This window comes from Coffea arabica, chromosome 4e (assembly GCF_036785885.1).
Source record: "Coffea arabica cultivar ET-39 chromosome 4e, Coffea Arabica ET-39 HiFi, whole genome shotgun sequence".
In the NCBI taxonomy this organism is placed as follows: Eukaryota; Viridiplantae; Streptophyta; class Magnoliopsida; order Gentianales; family Rubiaceae; genus Coffea; species Coffea arabica.
The window spans coordinates 44,516,032-44,536,772 of NC_092317.1; the positions used below are offsets into that span (position 1 = coordinate 44,516,032).

The 20,741-nt window shown below is 39.0% G+C and overlaps 2 protein-coding genes across 2 annotated transcripts; both read left to right on the forward strand.

The window, feature by feature from the left end:
* The first annotated feature begins 7,876 nt into the window (after positions 1 to 7,876).
* LOC113742027 (uncharacterized) lies at positions 7,877 to 14,012 on the forward strand. The gene is made up of 2 exons (XM_072047939.1): positions 7,877 to 8,430; positions 10,225 to 14,012. The coding sequence occupies exon 2, from the start codon at positions 12,507 to 12,509 to the stop codon at positions 13,872 to 13,874; it is 1,368 nt and encodes a 455-aa protein (XP_071904040.1). The 5' UTR covers positions 7,877 to 8,430; positions 10,225 to 12,506; the 3' UTR covers positions 13,875 to 14,012.
* A 140-nt stretch (positions 14,013 to 14,152) lies between these two features.
* Positions 14,153 to 20,288, forward strand: LOC140006123 (uncharacterized). The gene is made up of 2 exons (XM_072047940.1): positions 14,153 to 14,706; positions 16,501 to 20,288. The coding sequence occupies exon 2, from the start codon at positions 18,783 to 18,785 to the stop codon at positions 20,148 to 20,150; it is 1,368 nt and encodes a 455-aa protein (XP_071904041.1). The 5' UTR covers positions 14,153 to 14,706; positions 16,501 to 18,782; the 3' UTR covers positions 20,151 to 20,288.
* The last annotated feature ends 453 nt before the right edge of the window (positions 20,289 to 20,741 follow it).

Below are 20,741 nucleotides of genomic sequence, written 5' to 3' on the forward strand. Positions count from 1 at the left end.
GGGTTATGCATGTGCGTATAGATTAGTTGTGAACATGGAAACTAGAGGACAACGAAAGGGACGTCAACCTAGACAACCCCGAAATGAAAGAGTAGCTAATGGGTCCGGTATTGATCAAAACGTTGAGTCAAGTGTTGGGAGAGGAAATGACCAAATGGGACAAGTTTTAACTCGCATGACGGATATCCTAGAGCTCTTGGTAGCTCAACAAGGTCAAGGTGTTGGACAAGGAAACCAACGTGGAAACCAAGAGATAGGGGAGGATCGAGCTTTAGAGCGGTTTCAAAAATTTTCCCCGCCCAAGTTTGCTGGAGGACCTGATCCAGAGGTGGCTGAGAATTGGTTAGAGAATATAAGAAATATATTCGATGCCTTGGATTACACAGAGGAGAGACAAGTCACCTTTGTTGTATTTCAACTTGAAGGAGCAGCCCGAGCCTGGTGGAATGTTATAAGAAACAAGTGGGAAAGAGATCAAACCCTAAGGACTTGGATAAACTTTGTACGTGAATTTAATGAGAAATTTCTTCCTCCACTTGTCCAAGAAAAGAGAGAAGATGATTTTATAAAGCTTCGTCAAGGAACTTTGAGCGTAGCTGAGTATGAAACACGCTTTACAAAGTTATCTACATATGCCCCAGAATTGGTGGCTACTGAACGGAAGAGAATAAGAAGGTTTATCCAAGGATTAGATTTGGAAATCCAAGATGCCCTTGCTGCAGCACAGGTTGAAACATTTAGTGACGCTCTCGAAAAAGCGCAAAGGGTAGAAAGCACAAAATCTCAACTGAGAGCTCTCCAAGCAAGGAAAAGAGATGCATCTGATAGTACACTAGGAGGAAATGGACCACCACCCAAAGTTAGAAAAGAAGTGGATGGAGTAGGACTGTTATTTCCTGCACCACTCATGATAAAGGAACCAAAAGGAACTATGTCGCGAGGGACTTCAGTAGAACAGACACGATCAAAGAAAACCTCGCAAGCCAGTCAGGTCACAACACCTCGTCCGACTTGTGGATATTGTGGAAGGACGAATCACATTGAAGAAAACTGTTGGCTAAAGGGACGAAAGTGTATGGGGTGTGGGAGTACCAACCATAAAGTTCATGACTGTCCAAGGAGGTATCCACGAGAAACTACTGCTCCACAAGGAAATGGAACTGTCCCTCGACAAGTCAATGGAAGGAGAAACCGACCAATGGCATCAGAAAGAAAGCATAACATGAACACACCACATGGTTCAGAGTTGTCTGAGATTACAGAAGGTATGAATTTCGAGGACGAAATTCTTTTAAGGAGGGGAGGTTGTGAGGACTCGTAAAAACTATTATTTTTTTAGCCTAATTTGTGGCTTAATAAATTATTTAATTGGATATTTGCCTCGAGGAATATTTTCTAGTCTTATTAGACCTAAATACATGGTAATATAACTTCGTTATATTTTTAAAGTAACTCATTTCATGAATTAATTTCCTGGAGCGCGTTTAGTAAAAACAGTGAATAGTGCTTGAAGATTTTATCCGCTTGAGAGTACAATAAGTTTGGAATATTGGAGACATGTATAATGGACCTAAATTCGGTATTTTAATGTTTAAATACTCAAGTGATAGTTATTAGTACTATCGTTATAAGAATTTCCCGGAGGTTTCGCGTTATAGCGTAAAAAATTGACGGTACGCGTTTTCACACGCGCGACTTTATTTGAGGGACTTTAGACCTTTATTTCGGGACAATTAAGAGTGAATATTATCTACATGAATATAAATACATTGGAGGTTTAGTGCACTAGTGAACCAAACGCGCGAGAAAATCGAGCCCTAATCGCGCCAAACGCACCCTAATGTGAGTTGACTAATGGGTGACTTGAGGCCACAAGTTAATGTCTTCTCTTGGAAGCTAAAATCTGATCACTCTCTCTCTCTCTTGAGCTTCAAACAGCCGGCCAGCTCCCTCCTCTCTCTAACTCATTTGCAACAAAATTTCTGCTCACTAATCTCACTCAAAACCACTCCAAATCATCTCCAAAATTAACCAAACTTGCACCACACCTAGCTTGACACTTGAGGATCATTTTGAGCTGCAAACAAGGGCTGGAAATCACGGTTTTTCTGGGGTAATAGAGGGCCGAAAATTCTGCTGAACATCAACCCAAAGTAAGTGATGATCCACTCTTGAAAACTTGAAGTTTGGAAGCTATCTTACCTTGTTAAGTTCATGCATGCATTTGGTTAGCTTGTGTATGGTGTAAAAATGTGATAGTGGGCTCTTGGAATTCCCACACTTGGGTTATTGTTGCTGATGTGATGATTGATGGTGATTATATTGTTGGTTTAGTGGTTATAATGATGCATTAGTGGTGGGTAATTAGTAGAAACTTCATTGGGTGTAAGAAGCAAAAACTTCCGATTTTGCCCCTGCCATGTTCGGCCATTTCCAGGCCAATTTTTAATGGTTTAATGGCTTGAATTAGATGTTTATAGGATGTATTAGATGTGTGAAAAATTTCATTGGAAAATATTGAGGTTTGATTGAGCAAATGAATTTTGCTTGAGAAACTAGCAATCTGGAAAACTGTTCGCGTATGATTCTGACCAGTGGTAGTATTTTGGCTATAACTCTGTCCTCGGATGTCGAAATCATGTGCCGTTGGTGGCGTTGGAAACTAGAAATTCCTGGCTTTAATTTGGTATATAATGCACGTTCTGATTCTTTGTGAGCAAGCCGAACCAAATGTTTTAAGTTCGCTGTCCTGTTGCTCTGTTCATCTGGAATGAAGTGTTCAGGCAGCAACTTGATGCCCGATTTTGAACCAGATTGGTGCCGAATTTGGAAATGATTTCTTCTGTGATATTTTACCCCCTATGAACGTATTTTCCAACGGCGTAAGCCATGCTCTATTTTGAGTTAAATTGACTGAGTTGTGACTGAAACAAGTGGACTGCTCTGTTTTGGAAAAACCCTAATGTTGGACTGGTTTGGAACAAGATATTGGAGTGAACTTGTTAATTGATGTTCTTGATACTAAACACTTACCAAAGGCATTATGGATGTTTCTTAGGCCTTTATTTCACAAATGAACCATGATTGTATAGTTTGCTTGATTAGACGTTTTGAATTGGGTAATGAAAGTCTCAAGGCAGATTGCCTTATAATTTTCCTGAACTTTGGTTGACTAATTAACTATCTTACCGAAAGTATTTTTCCCTGAAATTTGATAGAGTGGTACCTTTCATATGGGAGTAAAATACTGCCAATTTTGGTACCAATCCAAGTTCGTTTCGATACCCAATTAAATTTCTAGTGTTGGAGGTTCAAAACTGGAAATTCTTCTTCAGTCTTGAATCTTCCTCAACTTGAGGCTACTATATCTTGGTGCTCGAAACTCCGTTTCTCAATCCGCTTGTTTTGTTATACTCTTGGATTGCAACACTATTTGATTTCCAAATTTCAAAGGTTAGTTCAAAACAAGTGAATTTTACTGAATTTCCAAAATTGGCCAAAAACCAACCTTGAAACTGTCTTAGTATTCTACAGCAGTAACTTTGATCCAACTTTTGAATACCTTCCATTTCGAATCATGGAAAAGTGTCTTCTAGAAACTTGTAGTACTCGGAATGTAGTTTCCAATGGTATCAAGCTTTCCAATTTTGGACCTACGTAGTGCAAGATACGATTTTTCTAGAATTGACACCCAAAGCTAAAATTTGACAATTTCTTAGAAATGAGATTTTGGAAACTTGCCTTCTTTTCTCGATACCGATTGAACATTTTGAACTCGATTTCATGAAAAATGTTAGTCTCTTTCTTTAGACTTTAAAACTTTACTCTTGAGCCTCGATTATTAATAATTAAGGCCCAATTCATGAATTCCCTTTAGATTGTACAACCTTCTTTGATAAGTAGGAGTTCTAAGTGATAGTGTATAATAGTTAATGGTTATTTGCTCAGGCGCTCAAGGGGACCTTCAAGAAGAACTCGAAGTGGACGCCTAGACACTTGTTTGAGTATTACTCTCTTGTTGCTATAGGTGAGTGTTCCATATAGGAATACGTAATTGGAATAAGTCTATGACATGCATAACCCATGATTATTAAGTGTTAAGTGCTATATGTTAAGTATTTACCACACTCATGCATATCTGAATAAGGTATACTTGAATTACTTGACATGAAATACCTGAAATATGTATATTTGAACTATTCGATATGAAATGCTTAAAGAGCATATTTATGTGATTACTTGAAATACTAGATATGAAATGTTTGGAGAGCATATCTACATGATGTGTTTAAATGATTAATTATGCTATGACAGCATAAGTCGGTTGGAGTGAATCTCCTCGACCCTTATGTGGAAAAAGTGAAAATCGGCCAATGGTGGCCTATTAAAATGACATATGTCTGCCAATTAACCGTAATTACCACCGTTTACCGTTTACCGTGTTTACTTACCGTTTTCTAATCCATTCGGCTACTTGCTTACTTGATTATCTGCTTACGTGATCACCAACTTACTTGATCACTTGATTATCATGAATCGCATGTTATATGAAGTTGTCCATCATTGTTAGGCGAGTGTATACTTTACCTCACTCGACCTACTCAAATGATGAATTTTACCTTTTGCCGAATTACTTGATTACTTGTGCATGTTGTAAGCTCTAAGCTGAACTTGGGCCCTGCCTCGGTTACTGACCTACTCGAGCCAGGACTGGGCTCGGTCGGTTAGGTTGGAACCCTGGACAACCGTTTCGGTATACTCGAGTATTACCACTGGAGGGATAAGGTGATGGCCAGTCAAACCGAGGGGATCCGGAAGTCATAAGGTGCAGATGACCGACAGAGTTCCACTGGAACACCGTATCCTTCAATGTGTGTTTATTTTACATAATGATAACCGTTTTATGAAAACGTGACATACCTATGATATGCTCAAATTACCTGTACAATGATTATTGCCTCATGATAACATGCCATTGTGTAACCTTGAACCATGCGTATGATATGCCCAACTTATTTGATTTATTTGAACTGTTAGAGTGTCTTGGAAGCTCACTGGGCTGTGTAGCTCATACCACGTTGTGGATTTCTTTTACAGGGTTCGAGACCAAGGGTGCTCGTGAGTAGTACTAGATTGTTTTCTTTTGAAGACTTTAAGTTATATTATAACGGATGGCTATAGTACCCCTTTTCCATTGGGTTGTATTTAAGCTTGACAGCTGCATAATTGTAAGTGTGAGATATTCGAAGTACTTTAATTATGTATTGAGGTTACTTAAAGTATTTCGAGCTTTTGAATGATCGATTGTAGTGAGTCCCGGCGAGAGCTGGGCAGGCGTCCCGCGGATACCCTTTGGTTCGCCTTAGGGAGAAGTGGGGGCGTCACAGTTGGTATCAGAGCTTAGGGTTCAGATCTTTGTAGTGTATCGTAGGCTTAAATATTTAGGATGCCGGACTGTGGGACTGGTTTGAAAGTTAAATGATTGCTTGTAGCAATGAAATTTAGAGCCAATTCACGTGGTCTCTACAAAGGAGCAAGATAGGACCAAGTGGTGTTATGGTCCTTACTATGTGATTGAGTAAAGGTTTAAGTGCCCTTCAAAAAAAAAAAATGTAAACTGTGAATCATGAATGTTATAGGTTGTAAAACCTTTATCTTGATAATTGGAGGGAATTTGATATGTATGTTGGGTAGGAATCTCGAATGTGGTGATTTAGTCTTGGGACCGGCCGGCTCGAGTTGTGAATTACCTTATTTCGGATTCTTGTACCCGAGTACTTGAGAGTTGAGGGCAACCATAAGGACTTTATATCTCCATTTTTGGGGAATAAGAATGAATCGATATTTCATGTGAATGGTTGCAGGAAACCAATAATTGTTTGGTTAAGATGGTACAATAATTAAGAGTGGAAGATGGAAAATATTGTAACTCAAAAGATCCTTGTGTTGGGATTGAAATCGAGCATGTTAGGGAATGAGAATCGTCTAGTTCCAATAATCTAGTGAATCCCTACTTGTGATCTTTTATAGTGAGACGATGGGAGTAGAACTTAGAGTCTGCGCCTTGAAGATGAATGTACTTGTGATGATCACTTGTTTATTTTGCTATTGACTTTGACTTGGCATGAACTTTACTTGGCCATAACTTGTTTTATAATTTAATGAACTCTAGTTTGTGTTTACTTGCATAGTGATAATGTTATTTGTGTAAGTGACTTCATTCTCTTTAAATGTTGCTACTGGTATATGAGTATAGTTCAATTTTAACTAAGTGTGAGGGTTATGCATGTGCGTATAGATTAGTTGTGAACATGGAAACTAGAGGACAACGAAAGGGACGTCAACCTAGACAACCCCGAAATGAAAGAGTAGCTAATGGGTCCGGTATTGATCAAAACGTTGAGTCAAGTGTTGGGAGAGGAAATGACCAAATGGGACAAGTTTTAACTCGCATGACGGATATCCTAGAGCTCTTGGTAGCTCAACAAGGTCAAGGTGTTGGACAAGGAAACCAACGTGGAAACCAAGAGATAGGGGAGGATCGAGCTTTAGAGCGGTTTCAAAAATTTTCCCCGCCCAAGTTTGCTGGAGGACCTGATCCAGAGGTGGCTGAGAATTGGTTAGAGAATATAAGAAATATATTCGATGCCTTGGATTACACAGAGGAGAGACAAGTCACCTTTGTTGTATTTCAACTTGAAGGAGCAGCCCGAGCCTGGTGGAATGTTATAAGAAACAAGTGGGAAAGAGATCAAACCCTAAGGACTTGGATAAACTTTGTACGTGAATTTAATGAGAAATTTCTTCCTCCACTTGTCCAAGAAAAGAGAGAAGATGATTTTATAAAGCTTCGTCAAGGAACTTTGAGCGTAGCTGAGTATGAAACACGCTTTACAAAGTTATCTACATATGCCCCAGAATTGGTGGCTACTGAACGGAAGAGAATAAGAAGGTTTATCCAAGGATTAGATTTGGAAATCCAAGATGCCCTTGCTGCAGCACAGGTTGAAACATTTAGTGACGCTCTCGAAAAAGCGCAAAGGGTAGAAAGCACAAAATCTCAACTGAGAGCTCTCCAAGCAAGGAAAAGAGATGCATCTGATAGTACACTAGGAGGAAATGGACCACCACCCAAAGTTAGAAAAGAAGTGGATGGAGTAGGACTGTTATTTCCTGCACCACTCATGATAAAGGAACCAAAAGGAACTATGTCGCGAGGGACTTCAGTAGAACAGACACGATCAAAGAAAACCTCGCAAGCCAGTCAGGTCACAACACCTCGTCCGACTTGTGGATATTGTGGAAGGACGAATCACATTGAAGAAAACTGTTGGCTAAAGGGACGAAAGTGTATGGGGTGTGGGAGTACCAACCATAAAGTTCATGACTGTCCAAGGAGGTATCCACGAGAAACTACTGCTCCACAAGGAAATGGAACTGTCCCTCGACAAGTCAATGGAAGGAGAAACCGACCAATGGCATCAGAAAGAAAGCATAACATGAACACACCACATGGTTCAGAGTTGTCTGAGATTACAGAAGGTATGAATTTCGAGGACGAAATTCTTTTAAGGAGGGGAGGTTGTGAGGACTCGTAAAAACTATTATTTTTTTAGCCTAATTTGTGGCTTAATAAATTATTTAATTGGATATTTGCCTCGAGGAATATTTTCTAGTCTTATTAGACCTAAATACATGGTAATATAACTTCGTTATATTTTTAAAGTAACTCATTTCATGAATTAATTTCCTGGAGCGCGTTTAGTAAAAACAGTGAATAGTGCTTGAAGATTTTATCCGCTTGAGAGTACAATAAGTTTGGAATATTGGAGACATGTATAATGGACCTAAATTCGGTATTTTAATGTTTAAATACTCAAGTGATAGTTATTAGTACTATCGTTATAAGAATTTCCCGGAGGTTTCGCGTTATAGCGTAAAAAATTGACGGTACGCGTTTTCACACGCGCGACTTTATTTGAGGGACTTTAGACCTTTATTTCGGGACAATTAAGAGTGAATATTATCTACATGAATATAAATACATTGGAGGTTTAGTGCACTAGTGAACCAAACGCGCGAGAAAATCGAGCCCTAATCGCGCCAAACGCACCCTAATGTGAGTTGACTAATGGGTGACTTGAGGCCACAAGTTAATGTCTTCTCTTGGAAGCTAAAATCTGATCACTCTCTCTCTCTCTTGAGCTTCAAACAGCCGGCCAGCTCCCTCCTCTCTCTAACTCATTTGCAACAAAATTTCTGCTCACTAATCTCACTCAAAACCACTCCAAATCATCTCCAAAATTAACCAAACTTGCACCACACCTAGCTTGACACTTGAGGATCATTTTGAGCTGCAAACAAGGGCTGGAAATCACGGTTTTTCTGGGGTAATAGAGGGCCGAAAATTCTGCTGAACATCAACCCAAAGTAAGTGATGATCCACTCTTGAAAACTTGAAGTTTGGAAGCTATCTTACCTTGTTAAGTTCATGCATGCATTTGGTTAGCTTGTGTATGGTGTAAAAATGTGATAGTGGGCTCTTGGAATTCCCACACTTGGGTTATTGTTGCTGATGTGATGATTGATGGTGATTATATTGTTGGTTTAGTGGTTATAATGATGCATTAGTGGTGGGTAATTAGTAGAAACTTCATTGGGTGTAAGAAGCAAAAACTTCCGATTTTGCCCCTGCCATGTTCGGCCATTTCCAGGCCAATTTTTAATGGTTTAATGGCTTGAATTAGATGTTTATAGGATGTATTAGATGTGTGAAAAATTTCATTGGAAAATATTGAGGTTTGATTGAGCAAATGAATTTTTCTTGAGAAACTAGCAATCTGGAAAACTGTTCGCGTATGATTCTGACCAGTGGTAGTATTTTGGCTATAACTCTGTCCTCGGATGTCGAAATCATGTGCCGTTGGTGGCGTTGGAAACTAGAAATTCCTGGCTTTAATTTGGTATATAATGCACGTTCTGATTCTTTGTGAGCAAGCCGAACCAAATGTTTTAAGTTCGCTGTCCTGTTGCTCTGTTCATCTGGAATGAAGTGTTCAGGCAGCAACTTGATGCCCGATTTTGAACCAGATTGGTGCCGAATTTGGAAATGATTTCTTCTGTGATATTTTACCCCTATGAACGTATTTTCCAACGGCGTAAGCCATGCTCTATTTTGAGTTAAATTGACTGAGTTGTGACTGAAACAAGTGGACTGCTCTGTTTTGGAAAAACCCTAATGTTGGACTGGTTTGGAACAAGATATTGGAGTGAACTTGTTAATTGATGTTCTTGATACTAAACACTTACCAAAGGCATTATGGATGTTTCTTAGGCCTTTATTTCACAAATGAACCATGATTGTATAGTTTGCTTGATTAGACGTTTTGAATTGGGTAATGAAAGTCTCAAGGCAGATTGCCTTATAATTTTCCTGAACTTTGGTTGACTAATTAACTATCTTACCGAAAGTATTTTTCCCTGAAATTTGATAGAGTGGTACCTTTCATATGGGAGTAAAATACTGCCAATTTTGGTACCAATCCAAGTTCGTTTCGATACCCAATTAAATTTCTAGTGTTGGAGGTTCAAAACTGGAAATTCTTCTTCAGTCTTGAATCTTCCTCAACTTGAGGCTACTATATCTTGGTGCTCGAAACTCCGTTTCTCAATCCGCTTGTTTTGTTATACTCTTGGATTGCAACACTATTTGATTTCCAAATTTCAAAGGTTAGTTCAAAACAAGTGAATTTTACTGAATTTCCAAAATTGGCCAAAAACCAACCTTGAAACTGTCTTAGTATTCTACAGCAGTAACTTTGATCCAACTTTTGAATACCTTCCATTTCGAATCATGGAAAAGTGTCTTCTAGAAACTTGTAGTACTCGGAATGTAGTTTCCAATGGTATCAAGCTTTCCAATTTTGGACCTACGTAGTGCAAGATACGATTTTTCTAGAATTGACACCCAAAGCTAAAATTTGACAATTTCTTAGAAATGAGATTTTGGAAACTTGCCTTCTTTTCTCGATACCGATTGAACATTTTGAACTCGATTTCATGAAAAATGTTAGTCTCTTTCTTTAGACTTTAAAACTTTACTCTTGAGCCTCGATTATTAATAATTAAGGCCCAATTCATGAATTCCCTTTAGATTGTACAACCTTCTTTGATAAGTAGGAGTTCTAAGTGATAGTGTATAATAGTTAATGGTTATTTGCTCAGGCGCTCAAGGGGACCTTCAAGAAGAACTCGAAGTGGACGCCTAGACACTTGTTTGAGTATTACTCTCTTGTTGCTATAGGTGAGTGTTCCATATAGGAATACGTAATTGGAATAAGTCTATGACATGCATAACCCATGATTATTAAGTGTTAAGTGCTATATGTTAAGTATTTACCACACTCATGCATATCTGAATAAGGTATACTTGAATTACTTGACATGAAATACCTGAAATATGTATATTTGAACTATTCGATATGAAATGCTTAAAGAGCATATTTATGTGATTACTTGAAATACTAGATATGAAATGTTTGGAGAGCATATCTACATGATGTGTTTAAATGATTAATTATGCTATGACAGCATAAGTCGGTTGGAGTGAATCTCCTCGACCCTTATGTGGAAAAAGTGAAAATCGGCCAATGGTGGCCTATTAAAATGACATATGTCTGCCAATTAACCGTAATTACCACCGTTTACCGTTTACCGTGTTTACTTACCGTTTTCTAATCCATTCGGCTACTTGCTTACTTGATTATCTGCTTACGTGATCACCAACTTACTTGATCACTTGATTATCATGAATCGCATGTTATATGAAGTTGTCCATCATTGTTAGGCGAGTGTATACTTTACCTCACTCGACCTACTCAAATGATGAATTTTACCTTTTGCCGAATTACTTGATTACTTGTGCATGTTGTAAGCTCTAAGCTGAACTTGGGCCCTGCCTCGGTTACTGACCTACTCGAGCCAGGACTGGGCTCGGTCGGGTAGGTTGGAACCCTGGACAACCGTTTCGGTATACTCGAGTATTACCACTGGAGGGATAAGGTGATGGCCAGTCAAACCGAGGGGATCCGGAAGTCATAAGGTGCAGATGACCGACAGAGTTCCACTGGAACACCGTATCCTTCAATGTGTGTTTATTTTACATAATGATAACCGTTTTATGAAAACGTGACATACCTATGATATGCTCAAATTACCTGTACAATGATTATTGCCTCATGATAACATGCCATTGTGTAACCTTGAACCATGCGTATGATATGCCCAACTTATTTGATTTATTTGAACTGTTAGAGTGTCTTGGAACCTCACTGGGCTGTGTAGCTCATACCACGTTGTGGATTTCTTTTACAGGGTTCGAGACCAAGGGTGCTCGTGAGTAGTACTAGATTGTTTTCTTTTGAAGACTTTAAGTTATATTATAACGGATGGCTATAGTACCCCTTTTCCATTGGGTTGTATTTAAGCTTGACAGCTGCATAATTGTAAGTGTGAGATATTCGAAGTACTTTAATTATGTATTGAGGTTACTTAAAGTATTTCGAGCTTTTGAATGATCGATTGTAGTGAGTCCCGGCGAGAGCTGGGCAGGCGTCCCGCGGATACCCTTTGGTTCGCCTTAGGGAGAAGTGGGGGCGTCACAGTTGGTATCAGAGCTTAGGGTTCAGATCTTTGTAGTGTATCGTAGGCTTAAATATTTAGGATGCCGGACTGTGGGACTGGTTTGAAAGTTAAATGATTGCTTGTAGCAATGAAATTTAGAGCCAATTCACGTGGTCTCTACAAAGGAGCAAGATAGGACCAAGTGGTGTTATGGTCCTTACTATGTGATTGAGTAAAGGTTTAAGTGCCCTTCAAAAAAAAAAAATGTAAACTGTGAATCATGAATGTTATAGGTTGTAAAACCTTTATCTTGATAATTGGAGGGAATTTGATATGTATGTTGGGTAGGAATCTCGAATGTGGTGATTTAGTCTTGGGACCGGCCGGCTCGAGTTGTGAATTACCTTATTTCGGATTCTTGTACCCGAGTACTTGAGAGTTGAGGGCAACCATAAGGACTTTATATCTCCATTTTTGGGGAATAAGAATGAATCGATATTTCATGTGAATGGTTGCAGGAAACCAATAATTGTTTGGTTAAGATGGTACAATAATTAAGAGTGGAAGATGGAAAATATTGTAACTCAAAAGATCCTTGTGTTGGGATTGAAATCGAGCATGTTAGGGAATGAGAATCGTCTAGTTCCAATAATCTAGTGAATCCCTACTTGTGATCTTTTATAGTGAGACGATGGGAGTAGAACTTAGAGTCTGCGCCTTGAAGATGAATGTACTTGTGATGATCACTTGTTTATTTTGCTATTGACTTTGACTTGGCATGAACTTTACTTGGCCATAACTTGTTTTATAATTTAATGAACTCTAGTTTGTGTTTACTTGCATAGTGATAATGTTATTTGTGTAAGTGACTTCATTCTCTTTAAATGTTGCTACTGGTATATGAGTATAGTTCAATTTTAACTAAGTGTGAGGGTTATGCATGTGCGTATAGATTAGTTGTGAACATGGAAACTAGAGGACAACGAAAGGGACGTCAACCTAGACAACCCCGAAATGAAAGAGTAGCTAATGGGTCCGGTATTGATCAAAACGTTGAGTCAAGTGTTGGGAGAGGAAATGACCAAATGGGACAAGTTTTAACTCGCATGACGGATATCCTAGAGCTCTTGGTAGCTCAACAAGGTCAAGGTGTTGGACAAGGAAACCAACGTGGAAACCAAGAGATAGGGGAGGATCGAGCTTTAGAGCGGTTTCAAAAATTTTCCCCGCCCAAGTTTGCTGGAGGACCTGATCCAGAGGTGGCTGAGAATTGGTTAGAGAATATAAGAAATATATTCGATGCCTTGGATTACACAGAGGAGAGACAAGTCACCTTTGTTGTATTTCAACTTGAAGGAGCAGCCCGAGCCTGGTGGAATGTTATAAGAAACAAGTGGGAAAGAGATCAAACCCTAAGGACTTGGATAAACTTTGTACGTGAATTTAATGAGAAATTTCTTCCTCCACTTGTCCAAGAAAAGAGAGAAGATGATTTTATAAAGCTTCGTCAAGGAACTTTGAGCGTAGCTGAGTATGAAACACGCTTTACAAAGTTATCTACATATGCCCCAGAATTGGTGGCTACTGAACGGAAGAGAATAAGAAGGTTTATCCAAGGATTAGATTTGGAAATCCAAGATGCCCTTGCTGCAGCACAGGTTGAAACATTTAGTGACGCTCTCGAAAAAGCGCAAAGGGTAGAAAGCACAAAATCTCAACTGAGAGCTCTCCAAGCAAGGAAAAGAGATGCATCTGATAGTACACTAGGAGGAAATGGACCACCACCCAAAGTTAGAAAAGAAGTGGATGGAGTAGGACTGTTATTTCCTGCACCACTCATGATAAAGGAACCAAAAGGAACTATGTCGCGAGGGACTTCAGTAGAACAGACACGATCAAAGAAAACCTCGCAAGCCAGTCAGGTCACAACACCTCGTCCGACTTGTGGATATTGTGGAAGGACGAATCACATTGAAGAAAACTGTTGGCTAAAGGGACGAAAGTGTATGGGGTGTGGGAGTACCAACCATAAAGTTCATGACTGTCCAAGGAGGTATCCACGAGAAACTACTGCTCCACAAGGAAATGGAACTGTCCCTCGACAAGTCAATGGAAGGAGAAACCGACCAATGGCATCAGAAAGAAAGCATAACATGAACACACCACATGGTTCAGAGTTGTCTGAGATTACAGAAGGTATGAATTTCGAGGACGAAATTCTTTTAAGGAGGGGAGGTTGTGAGGACTCGTAAAAACTATTATTTTTTTAGCCTAATTTGTGGCTTAATAAATTATTTAATTGGATATTTGCCTCGAGGAATATTTTCTAGTCTTATTAGACCTAAATACATGGTAATATAACTTCGTTATATTTTTAAAGTAACTCATTTCATGAATTAATTTCCTGGAGCGCGTTTAGTAAAAACAGTGAATAGTGCTTGAAGATTTTATCCGCTTGAGAGTACAATAAGTTTGGAATATTGGAGACATGTATAATGGACCTAAATTCGGTATTTTAATGTTTAAATACTCAAGTGATAGTTATTAGTACTATCGTTATAAGAATTTCCCGGAGGTTTCGCGTTATAGCGTAAAAAATTGACGGTACGCGTTTTCACACGCGCGACTTTATTTGAGGGACTTTAGACCTTTATTTCGGGACAATTAAGAGTGAATATTATCTACATGAATATAAATACATTGGAGGTTTAGTGCACTAGTGAACCAAACGCGCGAGAAAATCGAGCCCTAATCGCGCCAAACGCACCCTAATGTGAGTTGACTAATGGGTGACTTGAGGCCACAAGTTAATGTCTTCTCTTGGAAGCTAAAATCTGATCACTCTCTCTCTCTCTTGAGCTTCAAACAGCCGGCCAGCTCCCTCCTCTCTCTAACTCATTTGCAACAAAATTTCTGCTCACTAATCTCACTCAAAACCACTCCAAATCATCTCCAAAATTAACCAAACTTGCACCACACCTAGCTTGACACTTGAGGATCATTTTGAGCTGCAAACAAGGGCTGGAAATCACGGTTTTTCTGGGGTAATAGAGGGCCGAAAATTCTGCTGAACATCAACCCAAAGTAAGTGATGATCCACTCTTGAAAACTTGAAGTTTGGAAGCTATCTTACCTTGTTAAGTTCATGCATGCATTTGGTTAGCTTGTGTATGGTGTAAAAATGTGATAGTGGGCTCTTGGAATTCCCACACTTGGGTTATTGTTGCTGATGTGATGATTGATGGTGATTATATTGTTGGTTTAGTGGTTATAATGATGCATTAGTGGTGGGTAATTAGTAGAAACTTCATTGGGTGTAAGAAGCAAAAACTTCCGATTTTGCCCCTGCCATGTTCGGCCATTTCCAGGCCAATTTTTAATGGTTTAATGGCTTGAATTAGATGTTTATAGGATGTATTAGATGTGTGAAAAATTTCATTGGAAAATATTGAGGTTTGATTGAGCAAATGAATTTTTCTTGAGAAACTAGCAATCTGGAAAACTGTTCGCGTATGATTCTGACCAGTGGTAGTATTTTGGCTATAACTCTGTCCTCGGATGTCGAAATCATGTGCCGTTGGTGGCGTTGGAAACTAGAAATTCCTGGCTTTAATTTGGTATATAATGCACGTTCTGATTCTTTGTGAGCAAGCCGAACCAAATGTTTTAAGTTCGCTGTCCTGTTGCTCTGTTCATCTGGAATGAAGTGTTCAGGCAGCAACTTGATGCCCGATTTTGAACCAGATTGGTGCCGAATTTGGAAATGATTTCTTCTGTGATATTTTACCCCTATGAACGTATTTTCCAACGGCGTAAGCCATGCTCTATTTTGAGTTAAATTGACTGAGTTGTGACTGAAACAAGTGGACTGCTCTGTTTTGGAAAAACCCTAATGTTGGACTGGTTTGGAACAAGATATTGGAGTGAACTTGTTAATTGATGTTCTTGATACTAAACACTTACCAAAGGCATTATGGATGTTTCTTAGGCCTTTATTTCACAAATGAACCATGATTGTATAGTTTGCTTGATTAGACGTTTTGAATTGGGTAATGAAAGTCTCAAGGCAGATTGCCTTATAATTTTCCTGAACTTTGGTTGACTAATTAACTATCTTACCGAAAGTATTTTTCCCTGAAATTTGATAGAGTGGTACCTTTCATATGGGAGTAAAATACTGCCAATTTTGGTACCAATCCAAGTTCGTTTCGATACCCAATTAAATTTCTAGTGTTGGAGGTTCAAAACTGGAAATTCTTCTTCAGTCTTGAATCTTCCTCAACTTGAGGCTACTATATCTTGGTGCTCGAAACTCCGTTTCTCAATCCGCTTGTTTTGTTATACTCTTGGATTGCAACACTATTTGATTTCCAAATTTCAAAGGTTAGTTCAAAACAAGTGAATTTTACTGAATTTCCAAAATTGGCCAAAAACCAACCTTGAAACTGTCTTAGTATTCTACAGCAGTAACTTTGATCCAACTTTTGAATACCTTCCATTTCGAATCATGGAAAAGTGTCTTCTAGAAACTTGTAGTACTCGGAATGTAGTTTCCAATGGTATCAAGCTTTCCAATTTTGGACCTACGTAGTGCAAGATACGATTTTTCTAGAATTGACACCCAAAGCTAAAATTTGACAATTTCTTAGAAATGAGATTTTGGAAACTTGCCTTCTTTTCTCGATACCGATTGAACATTTTGAACTCGATTTCATGAAAAATGTTAGTCTCTTTCTTTAGACTTTAAAACTTTACTCTTGAGCCTCGATTATTAATAATTAAGGCCCAATTCATGAATTCCCTTTAGATTGTACAACCTTCTTTGATAAGTAGGAGTTCTAAGTGATAGTGTATAATAGTTAATGGTTATTTGCTCAGGCGCTCAAGGGGACCTTCAAGAAGAACTCGAAGTGGACGCCTAGACACTTGTTTGAGTATTACTCTCTTGTTGCTATAGGTGAGTGTTCCATATAGGAATACGTAATTGGAATAAGTCTATGACATGCATAACCCATGATTATTAAGTGTTAAGTGCTATATGTTAAGTATTTACCACACTCATGCATATCTGAATAAGGTATACTTGAATTACTTGACATGAAATACCTGAAATATGTATATTTGAACTATTCGATATGAAATGCTTAAAGAGCATATTTATGTGATTACTTGAAATACTAGATATGAAATGTTTGGAGAGCATATCTACATGATGTGTTTAAATGATTAATTATGCTATGACAGCATAAGTCGGTTGGAGTGAATCTCCTCGACCCTTATGTGGAAAAAGTGAAAATCGGCCAATGGTGGCCTATTAAAATGACATATGTCTGCCAATTAACCGTAATTACCACCGTTTACCGTTTACCGTGTTTACTTACCGTTTTCTAATCCATTCGGCTACTTGCTTACTTGATTATCTGCTTACGTGATCACCAACTTACTTGATCACTTGATTATCATGAATCGCATGTTATATGAAGTTGTCCATCATTGTTAGGCGAGTGTATACTTTACCTCACTCGACCTACTCAAATGATGAATTTTACCTTTTGCCGAATTACTTGATTACTTGTGCATGTTGTAAGCTCTAAGCTGAACTTGGGCCCTGCCTCGGTTACTGACCTACTCGAGCCAGGACTGGGCTCGGTCGGGTAGGTTGGAACCCTGGACAACCGTTTCGGTATACTCGAGTATTACCACTGGAGGGATAAGGTGATGGCCAGTCAAACCGAGGGGATCCGGAAGTCATAAGGTGCAGATGACCGACAGAGTTCCACTGGAACACCGTATCCTTCAATGTGTGTTTATTTTACATAATGATAACCGTTTTATGAAAACGTGACATACCTATGATATGCTCAAATTACCTGTACAATGATTATTGCCTCATGATAACATGCCATTGTGTAACCTTGAACCATGCGTATGATATGCCCAACTTATTTGATTTATTTGAACTGTTAGAGTGTCTTGGAACCTCACTGGGCTGTGTAGCTCATACCACGTTGTGGATTTCTTTTACAGGGTTCGAGACCAAGGGTGCTCGTGAGTAGTACTAGATTGTTTTCTTTTGAAGACTTTAAGTTATATTATAACGGATGGCTATAGTACCCCTTTTCCATTGGGTTGTATTTAAGCTTGACAGCTGCATAATTGTAAGTGTGAGATATTCGAAGTACTTTAATTATGTATTGAGGTTACTTAAAGTATTTCGAGCTTTTGAATGATCGATTGTAGTGAGTCCCGGCGAGAGCTGGGCAGGCGTCCCGCGGATACCCTTTGGTTCGCCTTAGGGAGAAGTGGGGGCGTCACAGTTGGTATCAGAGCTTAGGGTTCAGATCTTTGTAGTGTATCGTAGGCTTAAATATTTAGGATGCCGGACTGTGGGACTGGTTTGAAAGTTAAATGATTGCTTGTAGCAATGAAATTTAGAGCCAATTCACGTGGTCTCTACAAAGGAGCAAGATAGGACCAAGTGGTGTTATGGTCCTTACTATGTGATTGAGTAAAGGTTTAAGTGCCCTTCAAAAAAAAAAAATGTAAACTGTGAATCATGAATGTTATAGGTTGTAAAACCTTTATCTTGATAATTGGAGGGAATTTGATATGTATGTTGGGTAGGAATCTCGAATGTGGTGATTTAGTCTTGGGACCGGCCGGCTCGAGTTGTGAATTACCTTATTTCGGATTCTTGTACCCGAGTACTTGAGAGTTGAGGGCAACCATAAGGACTTTATATCTCCATTTTTGGGGAATAAGAATGAATCGATATTTCATGTGAATGGTTGCAGGAAACCAATAATTGTTTGGTTAAGATGGTACAATAATTAAGAGTGGAAGATGGAAAATATTGTAACTCAAAAGATCCTTGTGTTGGGATTGAAATCGAGCATGTTAGGGAATGAGAATCGTCTAGTTCCAATAATCTAGTGAATCCCTACTTGTGATCTTTTATAGTGAGACGATGGGAGTAGAACTTAGAGTCTGCGCCTTGAAGATGAATGTACTTGTGATGATCACTTGTTTATTTTGCTATTGACTTTGACTTGGCATGAACTTTACTTGGCCATAACTTGTTTTATAATTTAATGAACTCTAGTTTGTGTTTACTTGCATAGTGATAATGTTATTTGTGTAAGTGACTTCATTCTCTTTAAATGTTGCTACTGGTATATGAGTATAGTTCAATTTTAACTAAGTGTGAGGGTTATGCATGTGCGTATAGATTAGTTGTGAACATGGAAACTAGAGGACAACGAAAGGGACGTCAACCTAGACAACCCCGAAATGAAAGAGTAGCTAATGGGTCCGGTATTGATCAAAACGTTGAGTCAAGTGTTGGGAGAGGAAATGACCAAATGGGACAAGTTTTAACTCGCATGACGGATATCCTAGAGCTCTTGGTAGCTCAACAAGGTCAAGGTGTTGGACAAGGAAACCAACGTGGAAACCAAGAGATAGGGGAGGATCGAGCTTTAGAGCGGTTTCAAAAATTTTCCCCGCCCAAGTTTGCTGGAGGACCTGATCCAGAGGTGGCTGAGAATTGGTTAGAGAATATAAGAAATATATTCGATGCCTTGGATTACACAGAGGAGAGACAAGTCACCTTTGTTGTATTTCAACTTGAAGGAGCAGCCCGAGCCTGGTGGAATGTTATAAGAAACAAGTGGGAAAGAGATCAAACCCTAAGGACTTGGATAAACTTTGTACGTGAATTTAATGAGAAATTTCTTCCTCCACTTGTCCAAGAAAAGAGAGAAGATGATTTTATAAAGCTTCGTCAAGGAACTTTGAGCGTAGCTGAGTATGAAACACGCTTTACAAAGTTATCTACATATGCCCCAGAATTGGTGGCTACTGAACGGAAGAGAATAAGAAGGTTTATCCAAGGATTAGATTTGGAAATCCAAGATGCCCTTGCTGCAGCACAGGTTGAAACATTTAGTGACGCTCTCGAAAAAGCGCAAAGGGTAGAAAGCACAAAATCTCAACTGAGAGCTCTCCAAGCAAGGAAAAGAGATGCATCTGATAGTACACTAGGAGGAAATGGACCACCACCCAAAGTTAGAAAAGAAGTGGATGGAGTAGGACTGTTATTTCCTGCACCACTCATGATAAAGGAACCAAAAGGAACTATGTCGCGAGGGACTTCAGTAGAACAGACACGATCAAAGAAAACCTCGCAAGCCAGTCAGGTCACAACACCTCGTCCGACTTGTGGATATTGTGGAAGGACGAATCACATTGAAGAAAACTGTTGGCTAAAGGGACGAAAGTGTATGGGGTGTGGGAGTACCAACCATAAAGTTCATGACTGTCCAAGGAGGTATCCACGAGAAACTACTGCTCCACAAGGAAATGGAACTGTCCCTCGACAAGTCAATGGAAGGAGAAACCGACCAATGGCATCAGAAAGAAAGCATAACATGAACACACCACATGGTTCAGAGTTGTCTGAGATTACAGAAGGTATGAATTTCGAGGACGAAATTCTTTTAAGGAGGGGAGGTTGTGAGGACTCGTAAAAACTATTATTTTTTTAGCCTAATTTGTGGCTTAATAAATTATTTAATTGGATATTTGCCTCGAGGAATATTTTCTAGTCTTATTAGACCTAAATACATGGTAATATAACTTCGTTATATTTTTAAAGTAACTCATTTCATGAATTAATTTCCTGGAGCGCGTTTAGTAAAAACAGTGAATAGTGCTTGAAGATTTTATCCGCTTGAGAGTACAATAAGTTTGGAATATTGGAGACATGTATAATGGACCTAAATTCGGTATTTTAATGTTTAAATACTCAAGTGATAGTTATTAGTACTATCGTTATAAGAATTTCCCGGAGGTTTCGCGTTATAGCGTAAAAAATTGACGGTACGCGTTTTCACACGCGCGACTTTATTTGAGGGACTTTAGACCTTTATTTCGGGACAATTAAGAGTGAATATTATCTACATGAATATAAATACATTGGAGGTTTAGTGCACTAGTGAACCAAACGCGCGAGAAAATCGAGCCCTAATCGCGCCAAACGCACCCTAATGTGAGTTGACTAATGGGTGACTTGAGGCCACAAGTTAATGTCTTCTCTTGGAAGCTAAAATCTGATCACT